Source organism: Lepidochelys kempii, chromosome 23 (genome assembly GCF_965140265.1).
Source record: "Lepidochelys kempii isolate rLepKem1 chromosome 23, rLepKem1.hap2, whole genome shotgun sequence".
Lineage (NCBI taxonomy): Eukaryota > Metazoa > Chordata > Testudines > Cheloniidae > Lepidochelys > Lepidochelys kempii.
This window is the reverse complement of record NC_133278.1, coordinates 13,884,240-13,909,452: the sequence shown is the minus strand read 5'-3', so window position 1 is coordinate 13,909,452 and position 25,213 is coordinate 13,884,240. Positions and strand designations below refer to the sequence as shown.

Here is a 25,213-nt window from a genome sequence, read left to right as displayed (position 1 = left end):
CACCCCCGCCCTCCTCTCCCCCGGTGTACAGCACATTGCCGGACAATTGGAGGAAATGTGGTTTTTAGAATATTTTAAAGAATAATCCATGTTCAGCCCAACCCCAGCAGAGCTGCCGCTGGGCTACAAAGTTAGAGAAACAGGAGGGTGATTCTGATCTCAGCCCCCGGGGTCAATCCGGAGTCACTCCTGACTGCAGCGGGGGCAGGGCTGAATTGACCCTGGAGAACTGAAGGAATCCGAGACTGGAAATCTCCTTCCCCCCTTGCTGTGTCAGACGGACGCGGTTTGTGTCACCCCGACTTACTGCCTGTTTGTTTGTGAATCCAGAGGGGTCCTACCCCAAACCGTCCATCTCCGTCAGCTCCGGTGGGGTGATCCCCGTGGGGGGAAACGTCACCATCTGGTGTTGGCATCAGGGCCAGGGCATGAGGTTCGTCCTCTACAAGGCTGGAAAGGAGAACTATGTGAATTACATGGACCCTGCTGGCTCTGAGGCTGAATTTCCCATCACTAGCACCAGACGGGAACACGGGGGCAACTATACCTGTCGTTATAGCTACACAACAGGATCAGCTGCCTACTCGGAGCCCAGCGACCCTGTGCAGATCATTGTAACCGGTGAGGGGCCCAGCCCAGCACCTCGGCTCCCAGCCCCACCCCCAGCCAAACCCCGGGGGGGTCTCAGCGAGCCCTGGTGCCCAGCGGATGGGACGTCCAGCCAGTGAAGGTTGGGTTGGGGAGGAGATCTCAGCCACCCAAAGATGGGGAGGGAGGAGATCTTGGGCTGGTGCCTTAGTGGCCTGGACCCCAGGGGAGACCCTGACCCTGTCTCTGCCCCGTCGCTGAAGCTCCATGCTGGGGACGGGGTGCAGTGGCCGTGCCGGGGTCTGTCTCACGCCCCGTCTCCCTCCCACTCCAGATCTCAGCTCCCCCAAACTCTCCATCTCCCTGAGCCCCAGCGGGGAGGGGGCCGGGGTGAGGGCAGGGGTCATATTTCCCATCCCCAAAGTAAGCCAGGCAGAGGGAGGCAGCTACACCTGCTATTATCCCCCCGACTCAGATCCGAAGACCTGGGTGGAGCCCAGCCACCCCGTGCAGCTGGTGGTAGCAGGTGAGGGGCCCGGCTCAGTGTCCCCGCTGCCAGCCCCACACCCAGCTGGATACTTGGGGGCTCCACGCCAATGAACCACTCAGAGCCAGGCTCTGCCCTGAGCCCTGGGCCCAGCAGAGGGGACGCCCGGCCGGGGAGCGGGGACGGAGTCACTGGGGGGTTCCCAGCCAGGGGGGAGCAGCCTCCTACCCTGCACATGGTCTGACACTGCCCTGGTCACCGCGGTGTGGGGGCTCCTGCCAGTCGAGCGTTAAGCGACGGGGCCCCGGCTGTCACGGGCGGGTCGTTCTCTCTCGTCCCCTCCCCGGGGCAGGTCTGTGCCCACCGCAGAGGGTCGGTTTGGGGGGGTCAATGGCCGCGCTGCCCCGGGTCAATAAGGGAGGAGGCCGGCCGGAGGAGGGCGCCTGGCCTTGAAGCCAGAGGTGGGGAGGTTTGGGGGGCCCCTGGGTGCTGGGGGAGCTCGTCCTGCACCCTGGGTCCGGCCCCGGACGAAGTTCTGTCCCCTGCCCAGACGAGCGTGGCCCTGATTGTGGCCGGGCCGGAGGCAGGGAGCCATCACCCCGGGGTCACCCCAGAGCTGTGGGCTGTTGTGGGGTGTCTGCCCTGCAGCGGGGGGCCGGCGGGCGGCAGCCGGGCTAGCTCTGATGGAGCTGAAAATAGCAATGGAGCCGTGGCCGGGCCGGACTAGCCGCTCGCGTGTGCACCCGGCGCCCTGGGGGGCTTGACTCTCACAGCCTGTCTCCCGTGCGCAGATCCCAGCCTGCCCAGACCCTCCATCTCTCTGAGCCCCACTGGGGTCACCGCCCCAGGGGCAGACGTCACCATCCGGTGTCGGGGGCAGCCCCGGGACGTGAGGTTCTTCCTGCACAAGGCTGGAGACCTGAACCCGCCGCGACACATGGACCCTGCTGGGGACGGGGCCAAGTTCCGCATCCCCACCGTGGGCCGGCAGCACGGAGGGAGCTACGGCTGCAGCTACCGGCCCCGGTCAGAGCCCTTCGTCTCCTCGCAGCCCAGCCACCCCGTGCAGCTGGTGGTAGCAGGTGAGGGGCCCGGCTCAGTGTCCCCGCTGCCAGCCCCACACCCAGCTGGATACTTGGGGGCTCCACGCCAATGAACCACTCAGAGCCAGGCTCTGCCCTGAGCCCTGGGCCCAGCAGAGGGGACGCCCGGCCGGGGAGCGGGGACGGAGTCACTGGGGGGTTCCCAGCTAGGGGGGAGCAGCCTCCTACCCTGCACGTGGTCTGACGCTGCCCTGGTCACCGCGGTGTCGGGGCTCCTGCCAGTCGAGCGTTAAGCGACGGGGCCCCGGCTGTCACGGGTGGGTCGTTCTCTCTCGTCCTCTCCCTGGGGCAGGTCTGTGCCCACCGCGGAGGGTCGGTTTGGGGGGGTCAATGGCCGCGCTGCCCCGGGTCGACAAGGGAGCAGGCCGGCCGGAGGAGGGCGCCTGGCCTTGGAGCCAGAGGTGGGGAATCATAGAATCATAGAATATCAGGGTTGGAAGGGACCCCTGAAGGTCATCTAGTCCAACCCCCTGCTTGAAGCGGGACCAATTCCCAGTTAAATCATCCCAGCCAGGGCTTTGTCAAGCCTGACCTTAAAAACCTCTAAGGAAGGAGATTCTACCACCTCCCTAGGTAACTCATTCCAGTGTTTCACCACCCTCTTAGTGAAAAAGTTTTTCCTAATATCCAATCTAAACCTTCCCCACTGCAACTTGAGACCATTACTCCTCGTTCTGTCATCTGCTACCATTGAGAACAGTCTAGAGCCATCCTCTTTGGACCCCCCTTTCAGGTAGTTGAAAGCAGCTATCAAATCCCCCCTCATTCTTCTCTTCTGCAGGCTAAACAATCCCAGCTCCCTCAGCCTCTCCTCATAACTCATGTGTTCCAGTCCCCTCATCATTTTTGTTGCCCTTCGCTGGACTCTCTCCAATTTATCCACATCCTTCTTGAAGTGTGGGGCCCAAAACTGGGCACAGTACTCCAGATGAGGCCTCACCAATGTCGAATAGAGGGGAACGATCACGTCCCTCGATCTGCTCGCTATGCCCCTACTTATACAAGTACTTATACAAGGGGAGGTTTGGGGGGTCCCTGGGTGCTGGGAGAGCTCGTCCTGCACCCTGGGTCCGGCACCGGAGGAAGTTCTGTCCCCTGCCCAGACGAGCGTGGCCCTGATTGAGGCCAGGCCGGAGGCAGGGAGCCGTCCCCCCAGGGTCACCCCAGAGCTGTGGGCTGTTGTGGGGTGTCTGCCCTGCAGCGGGGGGCCGGCGGGCGGCAGCCGGGCTAGCTCTGATGGAGCTGAAAATAGCAATGGAGCCGTGGCCGGGCAGGACTAGCCACTCGCGTGTGCACCCGGCGCCCTGGGGGGCTTGACTCTCACAGCCTGTCTCCCGTGCGCAGATCCCAGCCTGCCCAGACCCTCCATCTCTCTGAGCCCCACTGGGGTCACCGCCCCAGGGGCAGACGTCACCATCCGGTGTCGGGGGCAGCGCCGGGACGTGAGGTTCTTCCTGCACAAGGCTGGAGACCTGAACCCGCCGCGACACATGGACCCTGCTGGGGACGGGGCCGAGTTCCACATCCCCACCGTGGGCCGGCAGCACGGAGGGAGCTACGGCTGCAGCTACCGGCCCCGGTCAGAGCCCTTCGTCTCCTCGCAGCCCAGCCACCCCGTGGAGCTCGTGGTAGCAGGTGAGGGGCCCGGCTCAGTGTCCCCGCTCCCAGCCCCACCCCCAGCCGGATCCTCGGGGGGACTCCGCACTGATGGGACGTGCTCGGAGCCAGGCTCTGCCCTGGGCTCAGAGGTGGGGACATCTGGCTGGGGAGCAGCTGCTGGAGGTTCAAGGCTGAGGGAGGGGGGATCCCTGCTCCCAGGGGGAGCTGCAGAGCAGGGGGGCTTTTGCCAGGGGATGCTTCCCCGGGCTGCCCCTGCTCTGGGGACGCACAGAGGAGTTGGGGCTCAGGGGCTGCCCAGCCGGCACCGGCCCCAGCCACAAACAATCTCCCTCTCCGCACCCAGAATGACCCTGACAATCGATGCTGAGTTGCGGGGTGGGGGTGGGGCGACCACTGAGGCACTATTTCAGCCCCTCCCCCAGCCCTGACGGACCCTGGTTCTATTCCCGCAGGAACAGAGTTGCTGACTTCGCCCATCATCGCCGGGGTGAGCGCGGCAGCCGCTGTCCTCCTCCTCCTCCTCCTCCTTGTGGCCTTCGTCTGCTTCAGAAAAACCCGAGCCAGTAAGTGCCCCGCCCAGCGAGGGAAGGGTTAAACCTGCCGCTAAGCAGGGCGGGATGGGGTCACGGCTTGGATGGGGGACTGTGCCGGGAAAGCCCAGGAGCAGGGGGGCGCAGCAGAGGGTGCTGTTGCGTGTGTAACCCCTGTACACCGCAGCTGTCCCACCCCAGAGGTGGCCGCATCTCAGCGCCGGGCGAGGGGTCCCCGTATAACGAGCTGCCGGCACCATGCCTCTCCGGTACCTGGGGTGACAGAGGAGCCAACCGGCCTGGATCAGGTTCGTTATCACAAGTCACTAAAGAGGAAGGATTGGGAACAGGAAAGGCCCCCTTCCTGCCCCCCCCCCGCCCAGCGAGTTAATCTGCCCCTCCCCCCGGCACATGCTACAGTGTTACGCTGCCCCCTGCTGGTCCAGCTCAGCCCAGCAGGGATCCAGGCTCAGCCCCAGCAGCAGAGGGGACCCCCCCAGACCCTCCATCCCTGCTGCCCTGTGGGGGGTGAGTGGCCAGGCACTGAGACCGGGGGATCCCGATCGGCTCATGGAGGTTTCTTGTTTGTGTCCCTCGGCAGGAAAAGGAGCCGCACCGAGACCCAGCAGGTAGGAACTCCGGCCCCTCCCGCTCCGGATCCACTTGCCTGGGTCACAGGACTCCTGGGTTCTCTCCTCGGCTCAGAGAGGGGAGTGGGGCTAGTGGTTAGAGCCGGGAGTGGGCGGTGACCAGAAATCCTGGGTTCTGTATCTGCCTCTGGGAGGGGAGTGGAGTCTAGTGGTTAGGGCGGGGTGGGGTGGGGTCTGGTGGTTGGGGCAAGGGGGGCTCAGGGAACTGGGTTCAGTGTGAGGCAGCCTGGGGGCGCTCTCTGGATGTGTTGAGGAATCTCCCCGCGGGTGGGGGGATATGACATTTACAAGGGGATTTTCTCTTTTAGCACCAGCCCTATGGGGGCATTAAAGGCATCGGCTCAGCAAGGCCCCGTCTGTGAGTAACACACCCAAGGGGGTACCAGGGTGGGGCAGGACCCCAGGGAGGGACGGGGCTTGTGGGGGCTCCACCCATATGGGGCAGGGTCTGATTTGCAGCTGCTGCTGGGCGGGACTAAGGAGGGGGTCCCAGAGGTAGCCGGTGTCAGCTGAGAGTGTTGGACTCCCAAGATCTCCCTGGGGCCACCCTCCTTTCCCGCTCTAGTTCCCCGTCCACTCCTGGCTCCCAGCCCCCTGCTCTAACCACTAGTCTAGACCCCACTCTCCTCCTGAGCCAGGGCGAGAACCCAGGCCTTCTGACTCCCAGCCCCCAGCCCCCGCTGTAACCCCCTCGACATCTTTGTGACTCAGTTTTCCTCTCTGTCACTCGGGGCTAATGACCATGGCCCATGCTGTGGGTTGGGGGGAGGAGTGGCTGTGCCGGTCTCTGACCCCCCTGGCTGGGTGGGGGGGGTCAGAGCTGGGTGTGGGGTCCTGCTCTGGGCCGTCCGGGGGTGCAGCTCAGCGGGTGTCTCTGTTCTGCAGACGCCTCTATCGACGAGGGGAAAGAGCCGCAGACCCTGGTAAGTGTCCCCTGTTTCCCCATGGGGCCTGACCCCCAACCTTGCCCCACATGGGCCCCAGCAGCCCCCTCACAGCCTCCCCCCACACACATACACCTTTCCTGGCACACTCGGTGGTTTGGGGTGGGGGTTGGGCTGCTGGGAGGGGGGTGGGCTTACGGGATCCCCATGGGGGGGGGTGTGTGTCTGTCTGTGTGTGTACCCTGTGCTTTGTGTGTCCCAGGAGCCCGACCCCGGCGCTGACGAAGTCACCTACGCCAAGCTGGACGGCCAGGCACTGCAGGCCAAGCGGGGGGCTCTGGCCCCAGCCCCCGAGCCCGCCCAGCCCAGCATGTACGCTGCAATCAACGTGAGCCAGGGGGCCCTGCAGTGAGAGCCCCCCGCAGCCATGGGGCCCCCAGGGGACAACAGACTCACCCCCCCTGCAGCACCTGCCCCGAGAACTCTGCTTCCAGGGAAGATTTAGGGGGGACCCTGCCCTCCCCCTGCTGCGGCCCCATCCCACTGAGCTGCTGTCCCCCTGCCCCACCCAGACGCACGTGTGGGGGGCAAGTGTGGGGGGCTCAGCACTGGGAGGGGTTGGGGACACATTGAGACAGATTTTATGTTATTTTGCATCCTGTTAATTTCCAGATTTGTAATAAAGACAGAACCACAAACCAGCCCAACCTGGGCACCCCACAGCCCCCCTGTGCCGGGAATGTGTGTAACACCTGGGGGAGATGGGGGGGGCGCAGGGGCTGGTTATACCTGGACCCATCACCCCGCGCTGGGTTGCAGCCATTCTGGGGAAGGGCGTCAATTGGCCAGGACGCCATGGTTCGCGGCCTGACTCTGGACAAAGCTGCAGAGGGGTCTGATGCCTGTGACCAATTGGCGCTGGCTGTTTACATCCCCTCCATGGGGTCGTCCCTTCCCCACTGTGCTGGGGGATCCATCGCTGTGAGCCGGGTGGGGGGAAAGGGGAAGCCTGTACGAGAGATTGGGGGGGCATCACCCTGTGACCCCGATGTTCCCCTCCTCGGGACCCTGGGCCGGATAACGTGGGCACATGGAGAGCCCCACAGCTAATCCCCCCCTTGCGACTTCCCCGGAAGGGCCCCTTGGGTGACGTGGGAATCACCACTTGTGGGAAGCAGTGCGGCTGCTAGGACACAGAGCAGGGCAGTTCTGCATCCCCCCTGCAGGGGGCACGGGGGGGTGGGGGCTGTTTTCCACTGAACGAAGCTTTGCTGCCATTCAGCCGTGTGCGGAGGAAAATGTCCCCTCAGCTCCCCCATACTGGCCCCTGCATGAATCATAGAATCATAGAATATCAGGGTTGGAAGGGACCTCAGGAGGTATCTAGTCCCACTCCCTGCTCGAAGCAGGACCAATTCCCAGTTAAATCATCCCAGCCAGGGCTTTGTCAAGCCTGACCTTAAAAACTTCTAAGGAAGGAGATTCCACCACCTCCCTAGGTAACGCATTCCAGTGTTTCACCACCTGTGACGAAGTGGGCCTGTTCTTAATGTTTCCTCCGAATATTGTGGGGGTGCCTCAGTTTCCCCTATGCAGTTCTTAAGTATCTAGGGGGTGGGGTAAGGGTGTATGATCCTTGCAAAGCCCTAGAGGGCAGGTGTGTGCAGGGGTCTGGACACAGAGAATGGCCAACACCCTGTTTCCTGGCAACTGATGGCCTGGGCCCTTCCCCCCCTGCAAGGTGAGAGCTGAAGGGTTGGAGAACAAAGGAATCAGGTGACCTCCTGGCCCGGGAAAGGAACAAAGCCCAGAGGAGGAGGGGCTGGAGGGAGTTTCAGTTTGGGGCTGGCTGGGACATGGAGTGAAGTGCAGACGTGGTTGTCTGGCTCACTGCCCCCCAAAATGGACCCAGCTGAGGGGTCCCGTTCTCTGCACTTGCAAGCTCTGTTTTAGACCATGTTCCTGTCATCTAATAAACCTTCTGTTTTACTGGCTGGCTGAGAGTCACGTCTGACTGCGGAGTTGGGGTGCAGGACCCTCTGGCTTCCCCAGGAGCCCCACCTGAGTGGACTCGCTGGGGGGAAGCGCACGGAGGGGCAGAGGATGCTGAATGCTCCGAGGTCAGACCCAGGAAGGTGGAAGCTGTGTGAGCTGTGTGTCCTGAAGACAGGCTGCTCACAGAAAGGCGACTGCCCCAGAGTCCTGACTGGCTTCATGGGGAGCAGTTCCAGAGCATCGCCCAGGGACTCCGTGACAACTGGTGGCAGCGGTGGGATGTACTGCACCCCGTGGATGGCGCTTCCTGCAGTAAGTGACTGGGGAGCAGTAACACGAAGGGGGATCGCCGAGGACCAGGCCTGCTGAAGGCTCAGAGAGGAGCGGTTTCGGGGGGCGGTTAACCCCTGGGAGTGTGTGACCAGCGAGAAGGACTGTGCAGTAATGGGGTCCCCCTGGGGACTGCAGTGAGCAGTCTCAGGGGCGGAGGAGCCTGCAGCTTGGCGCGGGGAGAGAGAAGGACTTTTGCAGTAACAGGGTTCCCCTGGGGATTGCAGCGACCAGTCCAAGGGGCGGAGGAGTCTGCAGCTCGACCCTGGCAAAGAGGTGGTGACCTCGAGAAGGGCTGGCACACTAGGGGTTCTCCCTGGAAACCGTGGGGGGCTGAGAACACACGGGCCTCTGAGTCCACAACAACTTGGGAAGAGCGGAGTGACGGCCTGTCCCCGTCTCCTTAAGAAGGACATTGTAACCCTGTGCAAAAAGAGAGGGTTGAGCGTTGGAAAGTTCACCAAAGCAGAGTTAACCGTGCAGCTGGAGGAGGATGACCGCTCTAAGGAACAGATTCCTGACCCCAAATGGGGCTATAGCAGGATCTGGGAGCAGCTGGAGTGGGAGCCAGGCATCGCCAAGACTCCTGTCCCCGACCAGACGGGGGTCTTCACGATCGGGTTCCCCATCGGGGGATCGAGACGGACGGGATTGGAGCTGAATCCGAGAGAGCAAGAGGACTGTGAGAGACAGCGAGAGCCCGAGAAAGAGCTGCAGAAGCAGCAGCAGCATGAACTGGCGGTGGGGGAGCGGAGAGGCCTAGGGGACCTCCCCGGGGTGAGTGGGGATAGATCCCGGGGGGCCAGTTCCGCAGGGAACCTCGAGACTAAATTGCTGCCCCTAGTTAAGGGGGGCGGGGTGGATGCCCACCTCACTGCCTTTGAGCAGGCTGGCGATTTGAACCAAGGGGACCCTGCGGAAAAGCCCCGGTGTCTAGCTCCCTTGCTGGGTCCCAAGGCCACAGACTCCATCAGCCAGATGGGTGGGGAGGTGGACAGGCTCCCACTCCTGACCCCAACCTATATGTCTGTGTGGAGTTTCCTGGGGCCAGGCCCCTCGGACCCCCAGTGGGAGCGGAAGGTGATGGTCAATGGGGAGACATTCCTGGGGTGGCGAGATCCTGGGACAGAGAGAACTGGTGTCAGACCCTGGGTGGTGCAGCCTCAGATGCTGAGGGGCGCTGTGAGCTGGGTGAGGGTCCCAGGGACGAAGCCCCTCGCCTTCCCTATGGCCCAGATCCCTGTGCAGACCCAGGAGGGGTGGGGCTGGCTGGTCGTTGGGGTGCCCCAGGACACCAGCTGCGAGACCCTGTTGTGGGGTGACTGTGTCTCTTTGGGACAGGATCCAGGCCCTGTTCCTGTAACTGCCAAGGGTTTGAATTTGAATCCAGGGAACCAATCGGCGGAGAGGGAAATGGTCAGTGAAAATGCAGATGACCTGGCTGGCAGCAGGGAGGAGCCGTTAGGCTCAGGCTACCTGCCTGCCTGTAACCAGACCCCTGGGGTTGGGTGGGACAGAGAGATGCTCCCTGCCCCCTTGCACACAAGAGTGGGGACTCTCGCTGGCTCTGATGCATTGAGGAAAGCAGTGGCCTGCCCCCACTGGGACAGCAAGGGCAGTGCTGAGCTGAGACCCCAGCTGAGTGGGGGGAGACACAGGCAGGGCAGGGGATCTGTGGGGAGTGGCAAGGTGCTTGGTAAGGAAAGTTTGGATGAGCCTAGGCAGCCTTGTGATCTGATGGCTGTGTCCAGTCAGCAGGGTGCAAAGGCGAGGAGAGTGGAAGATGAGAGTCCCGGGACCTTACCTGTTAGCTGGGTGGAGAATTGGGACAGTGAAGGAAATGGGTCTCTGTCTGTCAGGGGTATTGACTTGCCTATGGAGGGAGCTACCCTGGTCTCCAAGCAGTTGTCTGTGACCAGCCTTGTGTGCTGGGACAAAGGGAATGAGATCCCAACCTGTGTGTCTGGTAAAGGAGAAAGTGTGTCCGGCTCTTCTTGGTCTGTGGAGCAGACAGAAGGGGCCTTTCAGCCTGTGATGGTTGAGGGTCCTGCAGTTGTCTCAGAGCTGGTTCTGGACTCAGCTAAAGCCCAGGAAGGGAAGGGTCCTAAGTTTCTGTCTGCTCGGGAGAATGGCCCTGTAACTAGGTCGCATCCAGTTAGGGTCTATGTAAAATCCCAGAGACCAGACAATTCTGGTGCTTGTATTTTGCCTGTTGCTAGTGTGTTGTTGGAAAGGGTGGAGCAACTCTGTCTAATCAGGGTGAGATCCTAGCCAGGGCACAAGGAGAGCATGAAGGTGATGTGATTGTGTTACCTACTGAGGGCGTGGAAACCTGTAGCAAGGAGGAAAAGATTCCTGAACTTGTGTGTGGCAAAGGGAAGGAGAATGCTTCTAACCTTTTATCTAGGAAGTCTGTAAGTTTGCCTGAAAGGGGATTGTGTAGGAATCCGCCTGATGGGCCAGAGGTGATTCTGGATGTAAGGGAGACCCAGAAAGAGTCTGTTGTTGCTCAGGAAAGTGTTCCCCTAGAGCAAGCCCTAGGTAAAGAGGGTAAGAGCAGAATTTCTGGGAGGGGTGAATTGTTGCATAGAAAAGCCCTTGGGAAAGGAATCCTCATGGAGTCTTTGCAAGCAGTTTACTGCAACTGAAGGGTGTGAAAGTGATTTAATCAAGAAAGTTTCAGTTCCTAACAGCCAGAAATTTTCTGTTGTGAATGGATCCACTGACTTTCCTGTTGAAAGATCCAGTGTGGATAGCTTTGAGAAGGTCTCAGATGGAGTGAAAGCTGTTAAGAAAGGTATACCGTCCTATAACCAAGTGGCTGTGTTTGGCCAGCTTGTTGGGGAGCCAAGGTTGTGGAGAAAGGGATGTCTCCATGCTAGTTCTGTAAGTGAACAGTATGTGGCCCAGGTCAAGATGGGGGCCCTTAACCAAGAGAGCCCGAATTGCAGCCCTCCAGACTGGAGCTCTGGGAGAAAACCCAATCCCAGTTTGACCCCCTGGGGTTTTGGGGTGGCCAAAGGGCATGGGCCGCATAAACCTTCCCATATGCGGCATGCGAGTGCTATCGACCACCCCGACCTAAGGGAGGGCGTGAAACTGGAAGGGCCTGGTGTAACTCCTACCAAGGAATGGGAGAGACGCTGGGGCATCCATGGGAACATTGGTGGCTTCGAACTTCCCCAGGTCACCGGGTAAAGTGATCCCGCTCAGTTCGATCTCGAAGGGGGGAGAGATGTGACGAAGTGGGCCTGTTCTTAATGTTTCCTCCGAATATTGTGGGGGTGCCTCAGTTTCCCCTATGCAGTTCTTAAGTATCTAGGGGGTGGGGTAAGGGTGTATGATCCTTGCAAAGCCCTAGAGGGCAGGTGTGTGCAGGGGTCTGGACACAGAGAATGGCCAACACCCTGTTTCCTGGCAACTGATGGCCTGGGCCCTTCCCCCCCTGCAAGGTGAGAGCTGAAGGGTTGGAGAACAAAGGAATCAGGTGACCTCCTGGCCCGGGAAAGGAACAAAGCCCAGAGGAGGAGGGGCTGGAGGGAGTTTCAGTTTGGGGCTGGCTGGGACATGGAGTGAAGTGCAGACGTGGTTGTCTGGCTCACTGCCCCCCAAAATGGACCCAGCTGAGGGGTCCCGTTCTCTGCACTTGCAAGCTCTGTTTTAGACCATGTTCCTGTCATCTAATAAACCTTCTGTTTTACTGGCTGGCTGAGAGTCACGTCTGACTGCGGAGTTGGGGTGCAGGACCCTCTGGCTTCCCCAGGAGCCCCACCTGAGTGGACTCGCTGGGGGGAAGCGCACGGAGGGGCAGAGGATGCTGAATGCTCCGAGGTCAGACCCAGGAAGGTGGAAGCTGTGTGAGCTGTGTGTCCTGAAGACAGGCTGCTCACAGAAAGGCGACTGCCCCAGAGTCCTGACTGGCTTCATGGGGAGCAGTTCCAGAGCATCGCCCAGGGACTCCGTGACACCACCCTCCTAGTGAAAAAGTTTTTCCTAATATCCAATCTAAACCTCCCCCACTGCAACTTGAGACCATTACTCCTCGTTCTGTCATCTGCTACCATTGAGAACAGTCTAGAGCCATCCTCTTTGGAACCCCCTTTCAGGTAGTTGAAAGCAGCTATCAAATCCCCCCTCATTCTTCTCTTCTGCAGGCTAAACAATCCCAGCTCCCTCAGCCTCTCCTCATAAGTCATGTATTCCAGACCCCTAATCATTTTTGTTGCCCTTCGCTGGACTCTCTCCAATTTATCCACATCCTTCTTGTAGTGTGGGGCCCAAAACTGGACACAGTACTCCAGATGAGGCCTCACCAATGTCGAATAGAGGGGAACGATCACGTCCCTCGATCTGCTCGCTATGCCCCTACTTATACATCCCAAAATGCCATTGGCCTTCTTGGCAACAAGGGCACACTGCTGACTCATATCCAGCTTCTCGTCCACTGTCACCCCTAGGTCCTTTTCCGCAGAACTGCTGCCGAGCCATTCGGTCCCTAGTCTGTAGCGGTGCATTGGGTTCGTCCGTCCTAAGTGCAGGACCCTGCACTTATCCTTATTGAACCTCATCAGATTTCTTTTGGCCCAATCCTCCAATTTGTCTAGGTCCTTCTGTATCCTATCCCTGCCCTCCAGCGTATCTACCACTCCTCCCAGTTTAGTATCATCCACAAATTTGCTGAGAGTGCAATCCATGCCATCCTCCAGATCATTTATGAAGATACTGAACAAAACCGGCCCCAGGACCGACCCTTGGGGCACTCCACTTGACACCGGCTGCCAACTAGACATGGAGCCATTGATCACTACCCGTTGAGCCCGACAATCTAGCCAGCTTTCTACCCACCTTATAGTGCATTCATCCAGCCTGTACTTCTTTAACTTGCTGACAAGAATACTGTGGGAGACCGTGTCAAAAGCTTTGCTAAAGTCAAGAAACAATACATCCACTGCTTTCCCTTCATCCACAGAACCAGTAATCTCATCATAAAAGGCGATTAGATTAGTCAGGCATGACCTTCCCTTGGTGAATCCATGAGATGCTCCCCCTACCCTGAGATTCTGGCCCCTGCATGAGATGCCCCCCACTCCTGAGATCTTGGCCCCTTCAGCCTCTGGACCCACAGATCGGCCTGGAGCGACGCGTCTGACCCATGACCGCCTGCCCCTGGGCGCTCTGAAATCGTCTGTCTCCCTGTTGCCTCAGTTTCCCTTAACTCCTGCTTAAAGAGCCCCCCTGATCCTGCTAGTCCCTGCCTGGGGGCCAGATCAGAGCTGACACCCCCGAGAGGGGAAACGCCCCGTGCCCCCTTCCCCCACCCCCTTGAGCCAGCCAGTCCCTGCCATGCGGTCTTCGCCTGGAGGCTCTTGTGAAACCCAGACTGTGGGTGGTGGGAAGCCCCAGGAAAAGTTTTTCCTGTTGAGACACCGAGCCGGGCACTTCCTCCCCAGAGTCAGTCGCACCGTGCGTCGCTCCCCAGGTGCCGCTTGCTCCTCTGGGGCCCCAGCGCCATGGGCCCCTCTCCTGCCCTGCTCCTCGCTCTGGGTGAGTGGGTCCCTGCGCCCCCCTCGGGGCTCTTCTCCCCTCCCTGTGCCCCCCTTGGGGCTCTTCTCCCCTCCCCAAGGGGGTGGGACAGGGTTGGCTCAGACTCCCTGAGTCCTTGGTAGGTCCCCATGGCGAGCGGGGAGCCAGGGAGAGTCCCCTAACCCACACACAGCCTGCCCCCCCACAACCAGCCGCGGTCCTCCCCCCCCCACAGCCTCCCAACACACACCTTGCCCCCACAACCAGTCCCTGTCCTCCCCCCACACAGCCCCAACACACCCCCTGCTCCCCACAATCAGCCCCGGTCCTCCCCCCACAGCCCCCAACACACACCCTGCCCCCCACAACCAGACCCTGTCCTCCCCCCACACAGCCCCAACAAACACCCTGCCCCCCAACCAGCCCCTGTCCTCCCCCCACACAGCCCCAACACACACCCTGCCCCCCCAACCAGCCCCTGTCCTCCCCCCACACAGGCCCAACACACACCCTGCCCCCCACAACCAGCCCCTGCCCTCCCCCCACACAGCCCCCAACACACACCCTGCCCCCCCAACCAGCCCCTGTCCTCCCCCCACAACCCCCAACACACACCCTGCCCCCACAACCAGTCCCTGTCGTCCCCCCACACAGCCCCAACACACCCCCTGCTCCCCACAATCAGCCCCGGTCCTCCCCCCACAGCCCCCAACACACACCCTGCCCCCCACAACCAGACCCTGTCCTCCCCCCACACAGCCCCCAACACACACCCTGCCCCCCACAACCAGACCCTGTCCTCCCCCCACACAGCCCCAACAAACACCCTGCCCCCCCAACCAGCCCCTGTCCTCCCCCCACACAGGCCCAACACACACCCTGCCCCCCCAACCAGCCCCTGTCCTCCCCCCACAGCCCCCAACACACACCCTGCCCCCCCAACCAGCCCCGGTCCTCCCCCCACAGCCCCCAACACACACCCTGCCCCCCACAACCAGACCCTGTCCTCCCCCCACACAGCCCCCAACACACACCCTGCCCCCCCAACCAGCCCCTGTCCTCCCCCCACACAGCCCCCAACACACACCCTGCCCCCCCAACCAGCCCCTGTCCTCCCCCCACACAGCCCCAACACACACCCTGCCCCCCAACCAGCCCCGGTCCTCCCCCCACAGCTCCCAACACACACCCTGCCCCCCAACCAGCCCCGGTCCTCCCCCCACAGCTCCCAACACACACCCTGCCCCCCACAATCAGCCCCGGTCCTCCCCCCACAGCCCCCAACACACACCCTGCCCCCCACAACCAGACCCTGTCCTCCCCCCACACAGCCCCAACAAACACCCTGCCCCCCCAACCAGCCCCCAACACACACCCTGCCCCCCCAACCAGCCCCTGTCCTCCCCCCACAACCCCCAACACACACCCTGCCCCCCCAACCAGCCCCTGTCCTCCCCCCACAACCCCCCAACACACACCCTGCCCCCCAACCAGCCCCTGTCCTCCCCCCACACAGCCCCAACAAACACCCTGCCCCCCCCAACCAGCCCCTGTCCTCCCCCCACACAGGCCCAACACACACCCTGCCCCCCACAACCAGCCCCAGTCCTCCCCCCACACAGCCCCCAACACACACCCTGCCCCCCAACCAGCCCCGGTCCTCCCCCCACACAGCCCCCAACACACACCCTGCCCCCCACAACCAGCCCCTGTCCTCCCCCCACACAGCCCCAACACACACCCTGCCCCCCACAACCAGCCCCTGTCCTCCCCCCACACAGCCCCCAACACACACCCTGCCCCCCCAACCAGCCCCGGTCCTCCCCCCACACAGCCCCCAACAAACACCCTGCCCCCCACAACCAGCCCCTGTCCTCCCCCCACAGCCCCCAACACACACCCTGCCCCCCAACCAGCCCCTGTCCTCCCCCCACAGCCCCCAACACACACCCTGCCCCCCCAACCAGCCCCTGTCCTCCCCCCACACAGCCCCCAACACACACCTGCCCCCCCAACCAGCCCCTGTCCTCCCCCCACACAGCCCCCAACACACACCCTGCTCCCCACAATCAGCCCCGGTCCTCCCCCCACACAGGCCCAACAAACACCCTGCCCCCCACAACCAGCCCCTGTCCTCCCCCCACACAGGCCCAACACACACCCTGCCCCCCCAACCAGCCCCGGTCCTCTCCCCACAGCCCCCAACACACACCCTGCCCCCCCAACCAGCCCCTGTCCTCCCCCCACACAGCCCCAACACACACCCTGCCCCCCCAACCAGCCCCTGTCCTCCCCCACACAGCCCCAACACACACCCTGCCCCCCCAACCAGCCCCGGTCCTCTCCCCACAGCCCCCAACACACACCCTGCCCCCCAACCAGCCCCGGTCCTCTCCCCACAGCCCCCAACACACACCCTGCCCCCCAAACCAGCCCCGGTCCTCCCCCCACAGCTCCAACACACACACCCTGCCCCCCCAACCAGCCCCGGTCCTCTCCCCACAGCCCCCAACACACACCCTGCCCCCCAACCAGCCCCGGTCCTCCCCCCACAGCTCCCAACACACACCCTGCCCCCCACAACCAGACCCTGTCCTCCTTCACACCCTGCCCCAACCACCAGCCCCTTGTGTTAGCTGCCCCCATAGGACAGTGCCTGGGTAGGGCAGACATGGGGGGGCCTGCTGGACTGTCCCTTCCCCCAGCGCTTGGGGAAGTTGGCAGCATGAGACCGGCGGTGGCTCCCTATTGCACAAGCAGTGTCCTGCCCCCGCTTCCCCCGCAACAACCTAGTCTATGCCCCCAGGTTGGAATCTGCCTCCCAGCACCGCCTCCCCCCCGCCAGCTGGGCAACTCTTCCCACGGTGGCCCCCGTCCCCTCTCCGGCCCACACCCAAAGCCCTGTGGATTGTGGGCTAGGCACAGCAACCCTCAGTCAACAGCCGGACCCCTGATTCCTCAGCTAGTGGGGTGCAAATTCCCCAGCGAGAGCCCTAGCTCGTGCACGGACCCCGGCATCCGGGGCTAGATTCCCAGATTCTGCATCCCCCTCAGGCTGCAGGTGCACAGTGGAGCAAGGGTTAAAACTCTTGCTTTCCCCAGGGAAATAGCTGCCAGCCGCAGCATTTGGTGCATCATCATTAGGGTTCAGAGTTAACACCCATGGTAGCGACCCACATCTGATGCAGGCTGGCTGCAAACTCTGGCCAGCAATGGCTGCGAACTACCATGGGCTGGCACATGACTCTGGCCCCGATGATGTCACACGGGGCTGGGTAGGATGTGATCTCATCGTCGTCGTCCCCGCGTCTCCCGTCCCCCACATCAAACACCCACTTCTCATTACAGGTGTCATCTGGACCCGCCTCCCATTTGCTGCTGCTCGTGAGTCGCCTGCAGAAACTAGCTTTGTCCAAGGAGGGGTCTGGGAGATATGATGAGGGGTGGGACACCCTGTCTCAGAAGAAAGGGGCAACAGGATGGAGGGGTAGATTGGAGGTTAGGGGATGATGGTCAGGCAGTGGGCCCCAGGGCCGGGGCTGGCTGGCTCAGGGGGGTGGGGAATGGGACCTGTCCCCTCCAGGGGCCGCTCTGCCTCACAGCCTGTGTCCATAGAATCATAGAATATCAGGGTTGGAAGGGACCTCAGGAGGTATCTAGTCCAACCTCCTGCTCAAAGCAGGACCGATCCCCAATTTCTGCCCCAGATCCCTCAATGGCCCCCTCAAGGATTGAACTCACAACCCTGGGTTTAGCAGGCCAATGCTCAAACCACTGAGCTATCCCTCCCCTCTGCAGAATCCCCCTACTCCAAGCCCTCCATCTCCCTCAGCCCCAGCGGGGAGATCGCGCCGGGGACGGACGTCTCCATCTCCTGCCACGGGCCCCGGCTGGGCATGCGGTTCAAGATGTACCGGGCGGGGGTCGCGCGGTGGCACACGGAGCCGGCCGGCTTGACAGCCGAATTCCACATCCCCAACGTCCGGCGGGAGGACGGGGGCACCTACACCTGCAGCTACGAGAGCCTGGGGGAGCCGCCCGTCAGCTCCCCCTGCAGCGACCCCGTGCAGCTGGTGATAGCAGGTGAGGGGGTGTCTGCTATAGCCTAGTACCAGGAGTCCTGGGTCTGTGCCCCCCCCCCCCCGCTCTAACCACTACACCCCACTCCCCTTCCAGAGCTGTGGAGAGAACCCAGGAGTCCGGGCGCCGAGCCCCCCTGCTTTAACTACTGGACCCCACTCCCCTTCCAGAGCTGGGGAGAGAACCAGGAATCCTGGCTCCCAGCCCCCTCTGCTCTAACCCATTTGACCCCACTTCCCATATTACACTTGTGGCGTGATATTTTCAAATACAACGTGCGCTCGTTTGTAACAAGAAGGTTTTATCGCCGCTTTTAGTCGAATTATTTATTCGGTTTCAGAGTTTAGGAAAGCCTTGCGAAAACTGTCTTTCAAAAACCGTTCATTTCCTTTCCGAATGTTGTCAAACTGGTTTTAATGAAGGAGACACACGTTGGATTTCAAAAACGTATGAAACCGTTCATGTAAAACGTATTTCTTTCTTCCATTGCAAAATATATCGCGTGCGAACGTACAATTTTTAAAATTATTTTATTTCCCTAGTTTATTCCAAATTAATGGACACGGGTGTTAGGATATGGATATTCAGGCTGATACTTTCAGAATTTAGGTGTATTTTTGATCAGTTAGCTAGGTATAGATATAAAACAAAGAATCAAAATCACGGTCTGCCTGTGTATGGATCGTCTCTCACTAGGACTGCCTGAGGCCTGGATCTTGGGCTGAGGCCTCTGGCTAGGCAGCACGGGCAGCCATAAGCCGGGAAGCGAGCAGTCACCTCCTCACATCCCAAACCCGTCACACTGAAATAAGGTGCCACTGGGCTGTCAGGAAGACGAGCCTGCCCTCATAGTGCCCGTCACCACCGGATAAAGACGGTTAAAGAAAACTTTAAAAGAACCGGAGGACTTGGGGCACCTTAGAGACTAACAAATTTAGCGGAGCGTAAGCTTTCGTGAGCTACAGCCCACTTCATCGGATGCAGCTGTAGCCCACGAAAGCTTATGCTCTAATAAATTTGTTAGTCTCTGAGGTGCCCCAAGTCCTCCGGTTCCTTGTGCGGATACAGACGAACACGGCTGCCGCTCTGAAACCTGTTAGTTTGCCAGCATCCTGTCTGGCCAGAAATCACTTCTCAATGGCTGGGGTTGTGAAATCCTCTTTCCTGTACTGTTTTATCTTCATGGCCCCGGCTTTCCTATTAGAAAAGGAGGACTTGGGGCACCTTAGAGACTAACCAATTTATTTGAGCATGAGCTTTCGTGAGCTACAGCTCGCTTCATCGGATGCATAAAGTGAAAAATACAGTGAGGAGATTTATATACACACAGACCATGCAAAAATGGATGTTTACCATACACATTGTAAGGAGGGTGAGCACTTAAGATGAGCTATTACCAGCAGGAGAGTGGGGTAGGGGGAGAGAAAACCTCTGAAACACTTTCCTATTGTTCATCTGTCTGGTTCTCTAATGGTTTCTGTCTGCTAGGTAATTAATTTTGCTAGGTGTCAGTTGATTAGGGCTGTGGGATCTAATTGGTTAGAGGACTATGTTACAATGTTAGGATTGGTTAGTTAAATTTCAGTACAAGGTGAGTTAAGGTGCAGCTGAGAATATTACGATATCAACTGGGGTCAAACATGGAATCATGTTTGATGGGGGTCGGGGATGGGAACAGGAAAGGGGGAGCAGGGACACCGGCAAGGCTCTGCGGCGTGGGAGCCAGGAAGGGGGAGCGGAGTAAAGGCTCTGCGGCGTGGGAGCCAGGGAGGGAGCGCGGGGTAAACGCTCTGCGGCGCGGGAGCCGGGGAGGGGGCGCGGGGTAAACGCTCTGCGGCGCGGGAGCCGGGGAGGGGGGCGCGGGGATAAACGCTCTGCGGCGCGGGAGCCGGGGAGGGGGGGCGCGGGATAAACGCTCTGCGGCGCGGGAGCCGGGGAGGGGGGGCGCGGGGTAAACGCTCTGCGGCGCGGGAGCCGGGGAGGGGGGCGCGGGGTAAACGCTCTGCGGCGCGGGAGCCGGGGAGGGGGGCGCGGGGTAAACGCTCTGCGGCGCGGGAGCCGGGGAGGGGGCGCGGGATAAACGCTCTGCGGCGCGGGAGCCGGGGAGGGGGCGCGGGGTAAACGCTCTGCGGCGCGGGAGCCGGGGAGGGGGCGCGGGGTAAACGCTCTGCGGCGCGGGAGCCGGGGAGGGGGCGCGGGGTAAACGCTCTGCGGCGTGGGAGCCGGGGAGGGGGCGCGGGGTAAACGCTCTGCGGCGTGGGAGCCGGGGAGGGAGCGCGGGGGAAACGCTCTGCGGCGTGGGGGCCGGGGAGGGGGGCGCGGGGGAACAGATTCTCTCAGCGAATTGAGATCAGCCCGACGGGTGTGAAGGGCTTCAGAATAAGCTGGCTTGGAAAGTAACCCCAATAAACGTCACGTTGTCTGCGCCTCGGGCGTCCCGTCTGCGAGACAAGACCCAGGGAAGTGGGCGGCCTGAGGGGAAGCCTCTCGCCGGGGCCCTCGCTGCCCACACGCAAAGCGCGCAGCTGCGGGGGCCCCAGGAAATGTGGGCACCACATTTCCTGGTGCCTTGCGCAGCGGCCTGGTGCTCCGGGCCCGGCCTCACCTCTTCCCCAGGGCCCCCGTCCCTGCTCTGCTCCCCCCCCAGCGCCCCGCTCCACCCCTTCCCCAAAGCCCCAGCCTGCTCCGCCCACCCTGCCTCTTCCTGCCCCGCCCCACCCCGCCCCTTCCCCAAAGCCCCAGCCTGCTCCGCCCACCCTGCCTCTTCCTGCCCCGCCCCACCCCGCCCCTTCCCCAAAGCTCAGTCCCTGCCTCTTCCCTGCCCCTGCTCCACCCCAGCCCTGCCCCCACTCCCCCGGCCCCAAAGCCCCGCCCCTGCTCCGCCCCTGCCCTGCTCCCACTCCACCCCTTCCCCAAAGCCCCGCCCCTGCTCCACCCCTGCTCTGCCCCAGCCCCGCCCCCACCCCACCCCTTCCCCAAAGCCCCGCCCCTGCCCCTTCCCGACCCCTGCTCCACCCCCACTCTCCTGAGCTCGGCAGCAGGTCCGGGCCTGCTCTCACCGGTGGCTGGAAGTGCAGCCCCCCAGCTCCGCCCCGCAGAGGCCTGCCAGACCCCCCCCCCCGGGGGGGCTGCATAGGGCCCCAGAATAGCTAGGGACGGAGCTGTCATGGAGTCCCTGGGCGATGCTCTGGATCTGCTCCCCACGCAGCCAGGCAGGACTCTGGGGAAGTCTCCTCTCCGGGAGCAGCCTGTCTGCAGGGCACACAGCTCCCCCGGCTCCACCTTCCTGGGGCTGACCCCGGAGCATTCAGCCTCCTCTGCCCCTCCGGGCGCTTCCCCCAGCGAGTCCGCCCAGGTGGGGTCCTGGGGGGGCCAGAGGGTCCTGCCCCCCGACTCCGCAGCCAGACGTGACTCTCAGCCAGCCAGTAACACAGAAGGTTTATTAGACGACAGGAACATGATCTAACACAGAGCTTGTGGGTGCAGAGAACGGGACCCCTCAGCTGGGTCCATTTTGGGGGGCAGTGAGCCAGACAACCACGTCTGCCCTTCACTCCATGTCCCCAGCCAGCCCCCAACTGAAACTCCCTCCAGCCCCCCATCCTCTGGGCTTTGTCCCTTTCCTGGGCCAGGAGGTCACCTGATTCCTTTGTTCTCCAGCCCTTCAGCTCTCACCTTGCAGTGGGGAAGGGCCCAGGCCATCAGTTGCCAAGAAACAGGGTGTCGGCCATTCTCTGTGTCCAGACCCCTGCACACACCTGCCCTCTAGGGCTCTGCAAAGATCATACACCCTTACCCCACCCCCTAGATACTTAAGAACTGCACAGGGGAAACTGAGGCACCCCCACACTATTCAGAGGAAACATTAAGAACAGTCCCACTCGTCACATCTCTCCCTCCATTCTCTGTGTCCAGCCCCTTGCACACACCTGCCCTCTAGGGCTCTGCAAGGACGTCGCCCCGACGATGGCAGGTCAGGTGGGCTGGGACGAGGCTATAGGGTCCCCGCAAACGTGGGGTCTGATGCCGATTCTCTCTCGTTCCCTGAACCCAGTGCACTTCTCCAAGCCCTCCATCTCCCTCAGCCCCAGCGGGGAGATCGCGCCGGGGACGGGCGTCTCCATCTCCTGCCACGGGCCCCGGCTGGGCATGCGGTTCAAGATGTACCGGGCGGGGGTCGCGCGGTGGCACACGGAGCCGGCCGGCTTGACAGCCGAATTCCACATCCCCAACGTCCGGCGGGAGGACGGGGGCACCTACACCTGCAGCTACGAGAGCCTGGGGGAGCCGCCCGTCAGCTCCCCCCGCAGCGACCCCGTGCAGCTGGTGATAGCAGGTGAGGGGGCCCGGTTCGGCATCTCCGTTCCCACCCCCAGCCCGACCCTCGGGGGGGGGCTCTGCACCGAGGGGACGCTCAGAGCCAGGCCTTGCCCTGAGCCCGGCGTCCCAGCAGCGTCACTGGGGGGTTCCCAGCTGCTGGAGGTTCGGGGCGGAGGGTGGGGGGATCCCTGCCCCTGGGAGAGCTGCAGAGCCGTAGGGGGACGCCCCAGCTCTGGGGATGCACAAGGCAGTCAGGATCCAGGGGATGCCCAGCTGGCACCATTGCCAGGCACTAAAATCCCTCCCCCGGACTCTCCCCCACTGAGAATGACAGTGACAGGCGGCGGGGGGGGGGGTGTTGCTGTTTCTCCCCCTAACCCGCCTCATCCCTGACAGATGCTGGTTCTGGCCCCACAGGGGGATCCGACCCGACTCAGCGTGGAGTCACACTGGCTCCCACCTGCCTGGGTAGCACGCGGCCAGGTACGGGGGTCTCTGGGCTGGCAGATCAAACTGGCTCTCTATAGATTTGGGTGGGGGGGAGAGACGTTATTGGGGGGGGACGGCCCATCTCTCCCATAGGGAGTTGGGGGGACACAACCCCCCCCGCCCAGCATGGTGCATTCACCTCCTGCCCCTGTCCTCCCTCTAGGGGCCCCCCCAAGTCAGGATTATACCCCGTTTGCCATCGTCCGTCTGTCCCTGGCCGTCGGGGTCCTGCTGGCCCTGGTGCTGATTCTGGCCGAAGCCGCGTACAGCTGGAAGAGGTGAGGACTCGAGACGAGATGACCTTGCACATGGGGGGCTCCTCTCACCTCACTGCTGTGTCCCCTGGGGGTGGGGGGGTGACCCCACTGATCCCCCAGACGGCACCTTGAGCCCTTGAGCCCTGGATAGGGCCATCTCCCCTGGGGAGGCTGGTATCGGGGTCAAACCAGGATCGGGCCCAGCCGGCGCATGGCTCCCACCCGAGGGAACCAGGAGCCAGACCTGGGCGGGCTCCAGAGACCCAGCGCCAGGCTCCGGAGAGCAAGAGACTGGGATTGAACCCCGGTGTCCTGCGGGGCACCCCAGGCCATGGGACCAGGCCTCCCCCACACCCCCACCCGGAGGGGAGGGGCTGGAATGGGGGGGTGTCTGGTGGGCAACCTGGGGGAGTCGATGGACGGGGGTGGGGGCAGGCAGGGCCCTGGGGGGTTGGGGTGATGGGGGTGGTGGCTAAAGACCCCTGTTGCTGAGGAGACTTCTGGGCTTCGTCCCCAGGACCCCCCACCCGCTGACCCCCCCACGGCCCAGCAGGGAGCAGAGCCGGCAGCCCAAGGGACAGACGGAGACGCTTGTGTTGGACCTGCAGCCCCCCCAAATTCCTGCCCGGTCACTGGGGACAGGGATAGCAGGACACACACACCAGGGGGGACGGGTGGAGGCTATCGGACCCACGGGCCCATCCAGCCTGGTATCCGCACCCCACTCCCCACCCCCACCCCCGCCCCTGCCCCCTCAGATCAGATCCATGGGCCCATCCACACCAGTATCCCCGCCCCACTCCCCACCCCCGTCCCCGCCCCCCCCAGATCAGATCCATGGGCTCATCCACACTGGTATCCCCGCCCCACTCCCCACCCCCATCCCCGCCCCCCCAGATCAGATCCATGGGTGCATCCACACTGGTATCCCCGCCCCACTCCCCACCCCCGTCCCCACCCCCCCAGATCAGATCCACGGGCCCATCCACACCGGTATCCCCACCCCACTCCCCACCCCCGTCCCCGCCCCCCCAGATCAGATCCATGAGCCCATCCACACCAGTATCCCTGCCCAACTCCCCACCCCCATCCCTGCCCCTCTAGATCAGATCCATGGGCCCATCCACACCCGTATCCCCGCCCCCCCAGATCAGATCCATGGGCCCATCCAGCCTGGTATCCCCACCCCACTCCCCACCCCCGCCCCTGCCCCACAAGTCAGACCCACGGGCTCACCTAGCTCTAGTACTTGCCTCCAGCACAGAGTGGCTGCCCCGGGGTCTCTCGACAGGAGGGGACGTTAATACCGAGCAGCCTCCGTTAAACCCCCTGCTTGGCCGACCAGCAAGGATCCTGCGCCGTCCCTGGACTCTGTCTCTCACCTCTTCAGCCTCACTAATAAACAGAACTGACGGACGAGGGAGCACTTCTGCCGGACTCCTGGGTTCTCTCCCCAGCTCTGGAAGAGGAGTGGGGGCTAGTGGTTCGGGGAGGGGCAAGTCAGGACTTCTGGGTTCTATTCCCAGCTCTGGGAGTGGATAAATAGCTCACCCCTGTGCCTCAGTTTCCCCTTTTCCTGAACCGTGGTTTATGTTTTGTAAGTGCCGGGAGCCAAGCCGGGCCCCGCCTGCTCCTCTAGGCAGGCCTGGACTTGGCCCCCCGCCCCGGGGGGGGAGGAAAGTGATGCAATTTCCAGCCTGCGTATGTGATGTAAATCATCACGGGACGGGGAAGTAAGTCTAATCTGTGCTTAGCTGCGAGAGGTCGCCCCTCGCATTGATTCCCAGCTCTTGCAAGCAGAGCAGGAAACCCCCTGAGCCCCCCCGAAATCCGCCACCGGGCCCCACCGCGCTGGGGGACCATGGGGCCCACGACGCTGTTGTGGCTGGTGGTTCTGGGTTGCTCAGGCGTGACCAGGGGTAAGCACCAGCCCTGCCAGACCTGCGGGAGGGGGGAAGGTGCAGCCCCCAGTGGATGTGGGGTCTCCGTCAAAGAGGATGCTGGGTGGAGTCCTAGGGAGCCAGGATGCCTGGGTTCTATTCCCGGCTCTGGGGGGAGTGGGGTCTAGTGGTTACAGCGGGGGTGGGGTGGGGTCCAGGATGCCTGGGTTCTATCCCCGGCTCTGGGGGGAGTGGGGTCTAGTGGTTAGAGCGGGTGTGGGGTGGGGTCCAGGACGCCGGGATTCTATCCCCGGCTCTGGGGGGAGTGGGGTCTAGTGGTTACAGCGGGGGTGGGGTGGGGTCCAGGACGCCTGGGTTCTATCCCCGGCTCTGGGGGGAGTGGGGTCTAGTGGTTAGAGCGGGGGTGGGGTGGGGTCCAGGACGCCGGGGTTCTATCCCCGGCTCTGGGAGGGGAGT

The 25,213-nt window shown here is 62.3% G+C and overlaps 1 protein-coding gene across 1 annotated transcript in view; it reads left to right on the top strand.

Annotated features, from left to right (window-relative positions):
* LOC140901874 (immunoglobulin superfamily member 1-like) overlaps positions 1 to 24,364 on the top strand; it is a 38,747-nt gene extending 14,383 nt beyond the window's left edge. Inside the window, exons 10-24 of the mRNA XM_073321299.1 lie at positions 331 to 621; positions 1,867 to 2,157; positions 3,523 to 3,813; positions 4,251 to 4,361; positions 4,930 to 4,957; positions 5,287 to 5,336; positions 5,864 to 5,901; positions 6,125 to 6,270; positions 6,999 to 7,008; positions 13,611 to 13,731; positions 17,059 to 17,094; positions 17,509 to 17,793; positions 21,845 to 22,126; positions 22,763 to 22,877; positions 23,374 to 24,364. Coding sequence (XP_073177400.1) covers positions 331 to 621; positions 1,867 to 2,157; positions 3,523 to 3,813; positions 4,251 to 4,361; positions 4,930 to 4,957; positions 5,287 to 5,336; positions 5,864 to 5,901; positions 6,125 to 6,270; positions 6,999 to 7,008; positions 13,611 to 13,731; positions 17,059 to 17,094; positions 17,509 to 17,793; positions 21,845 to 22,126; positions 22,763 to 22,877; positions 23,374 to 24,160 — 2,882 coding nt within the window. The 3' untranslated portion in view covers positions 24,161 to 24,364. The remainder of the gene's footprint in view (positions 1 to 330; positions 622 to 1,866; positions 2,158 to 3,522; positions 3,814 to 4,250; positions 4,362 to 4,929; positions 4,958 to 5,286; positions 5,337 to 5,863; positions 5,902 to 6,124; positions 6,271 to 6,998; positions 7,009 to 13,610; positions 13,732 to 17,058; positions 17,095 to 17,508; positions 17,794 to 21,844; positions 22,127 to 22,762; positions 22,878 to 23,373) is intronic.
* Positions 24,365 to 25,213: the final 849 nt, after the last annotated feature.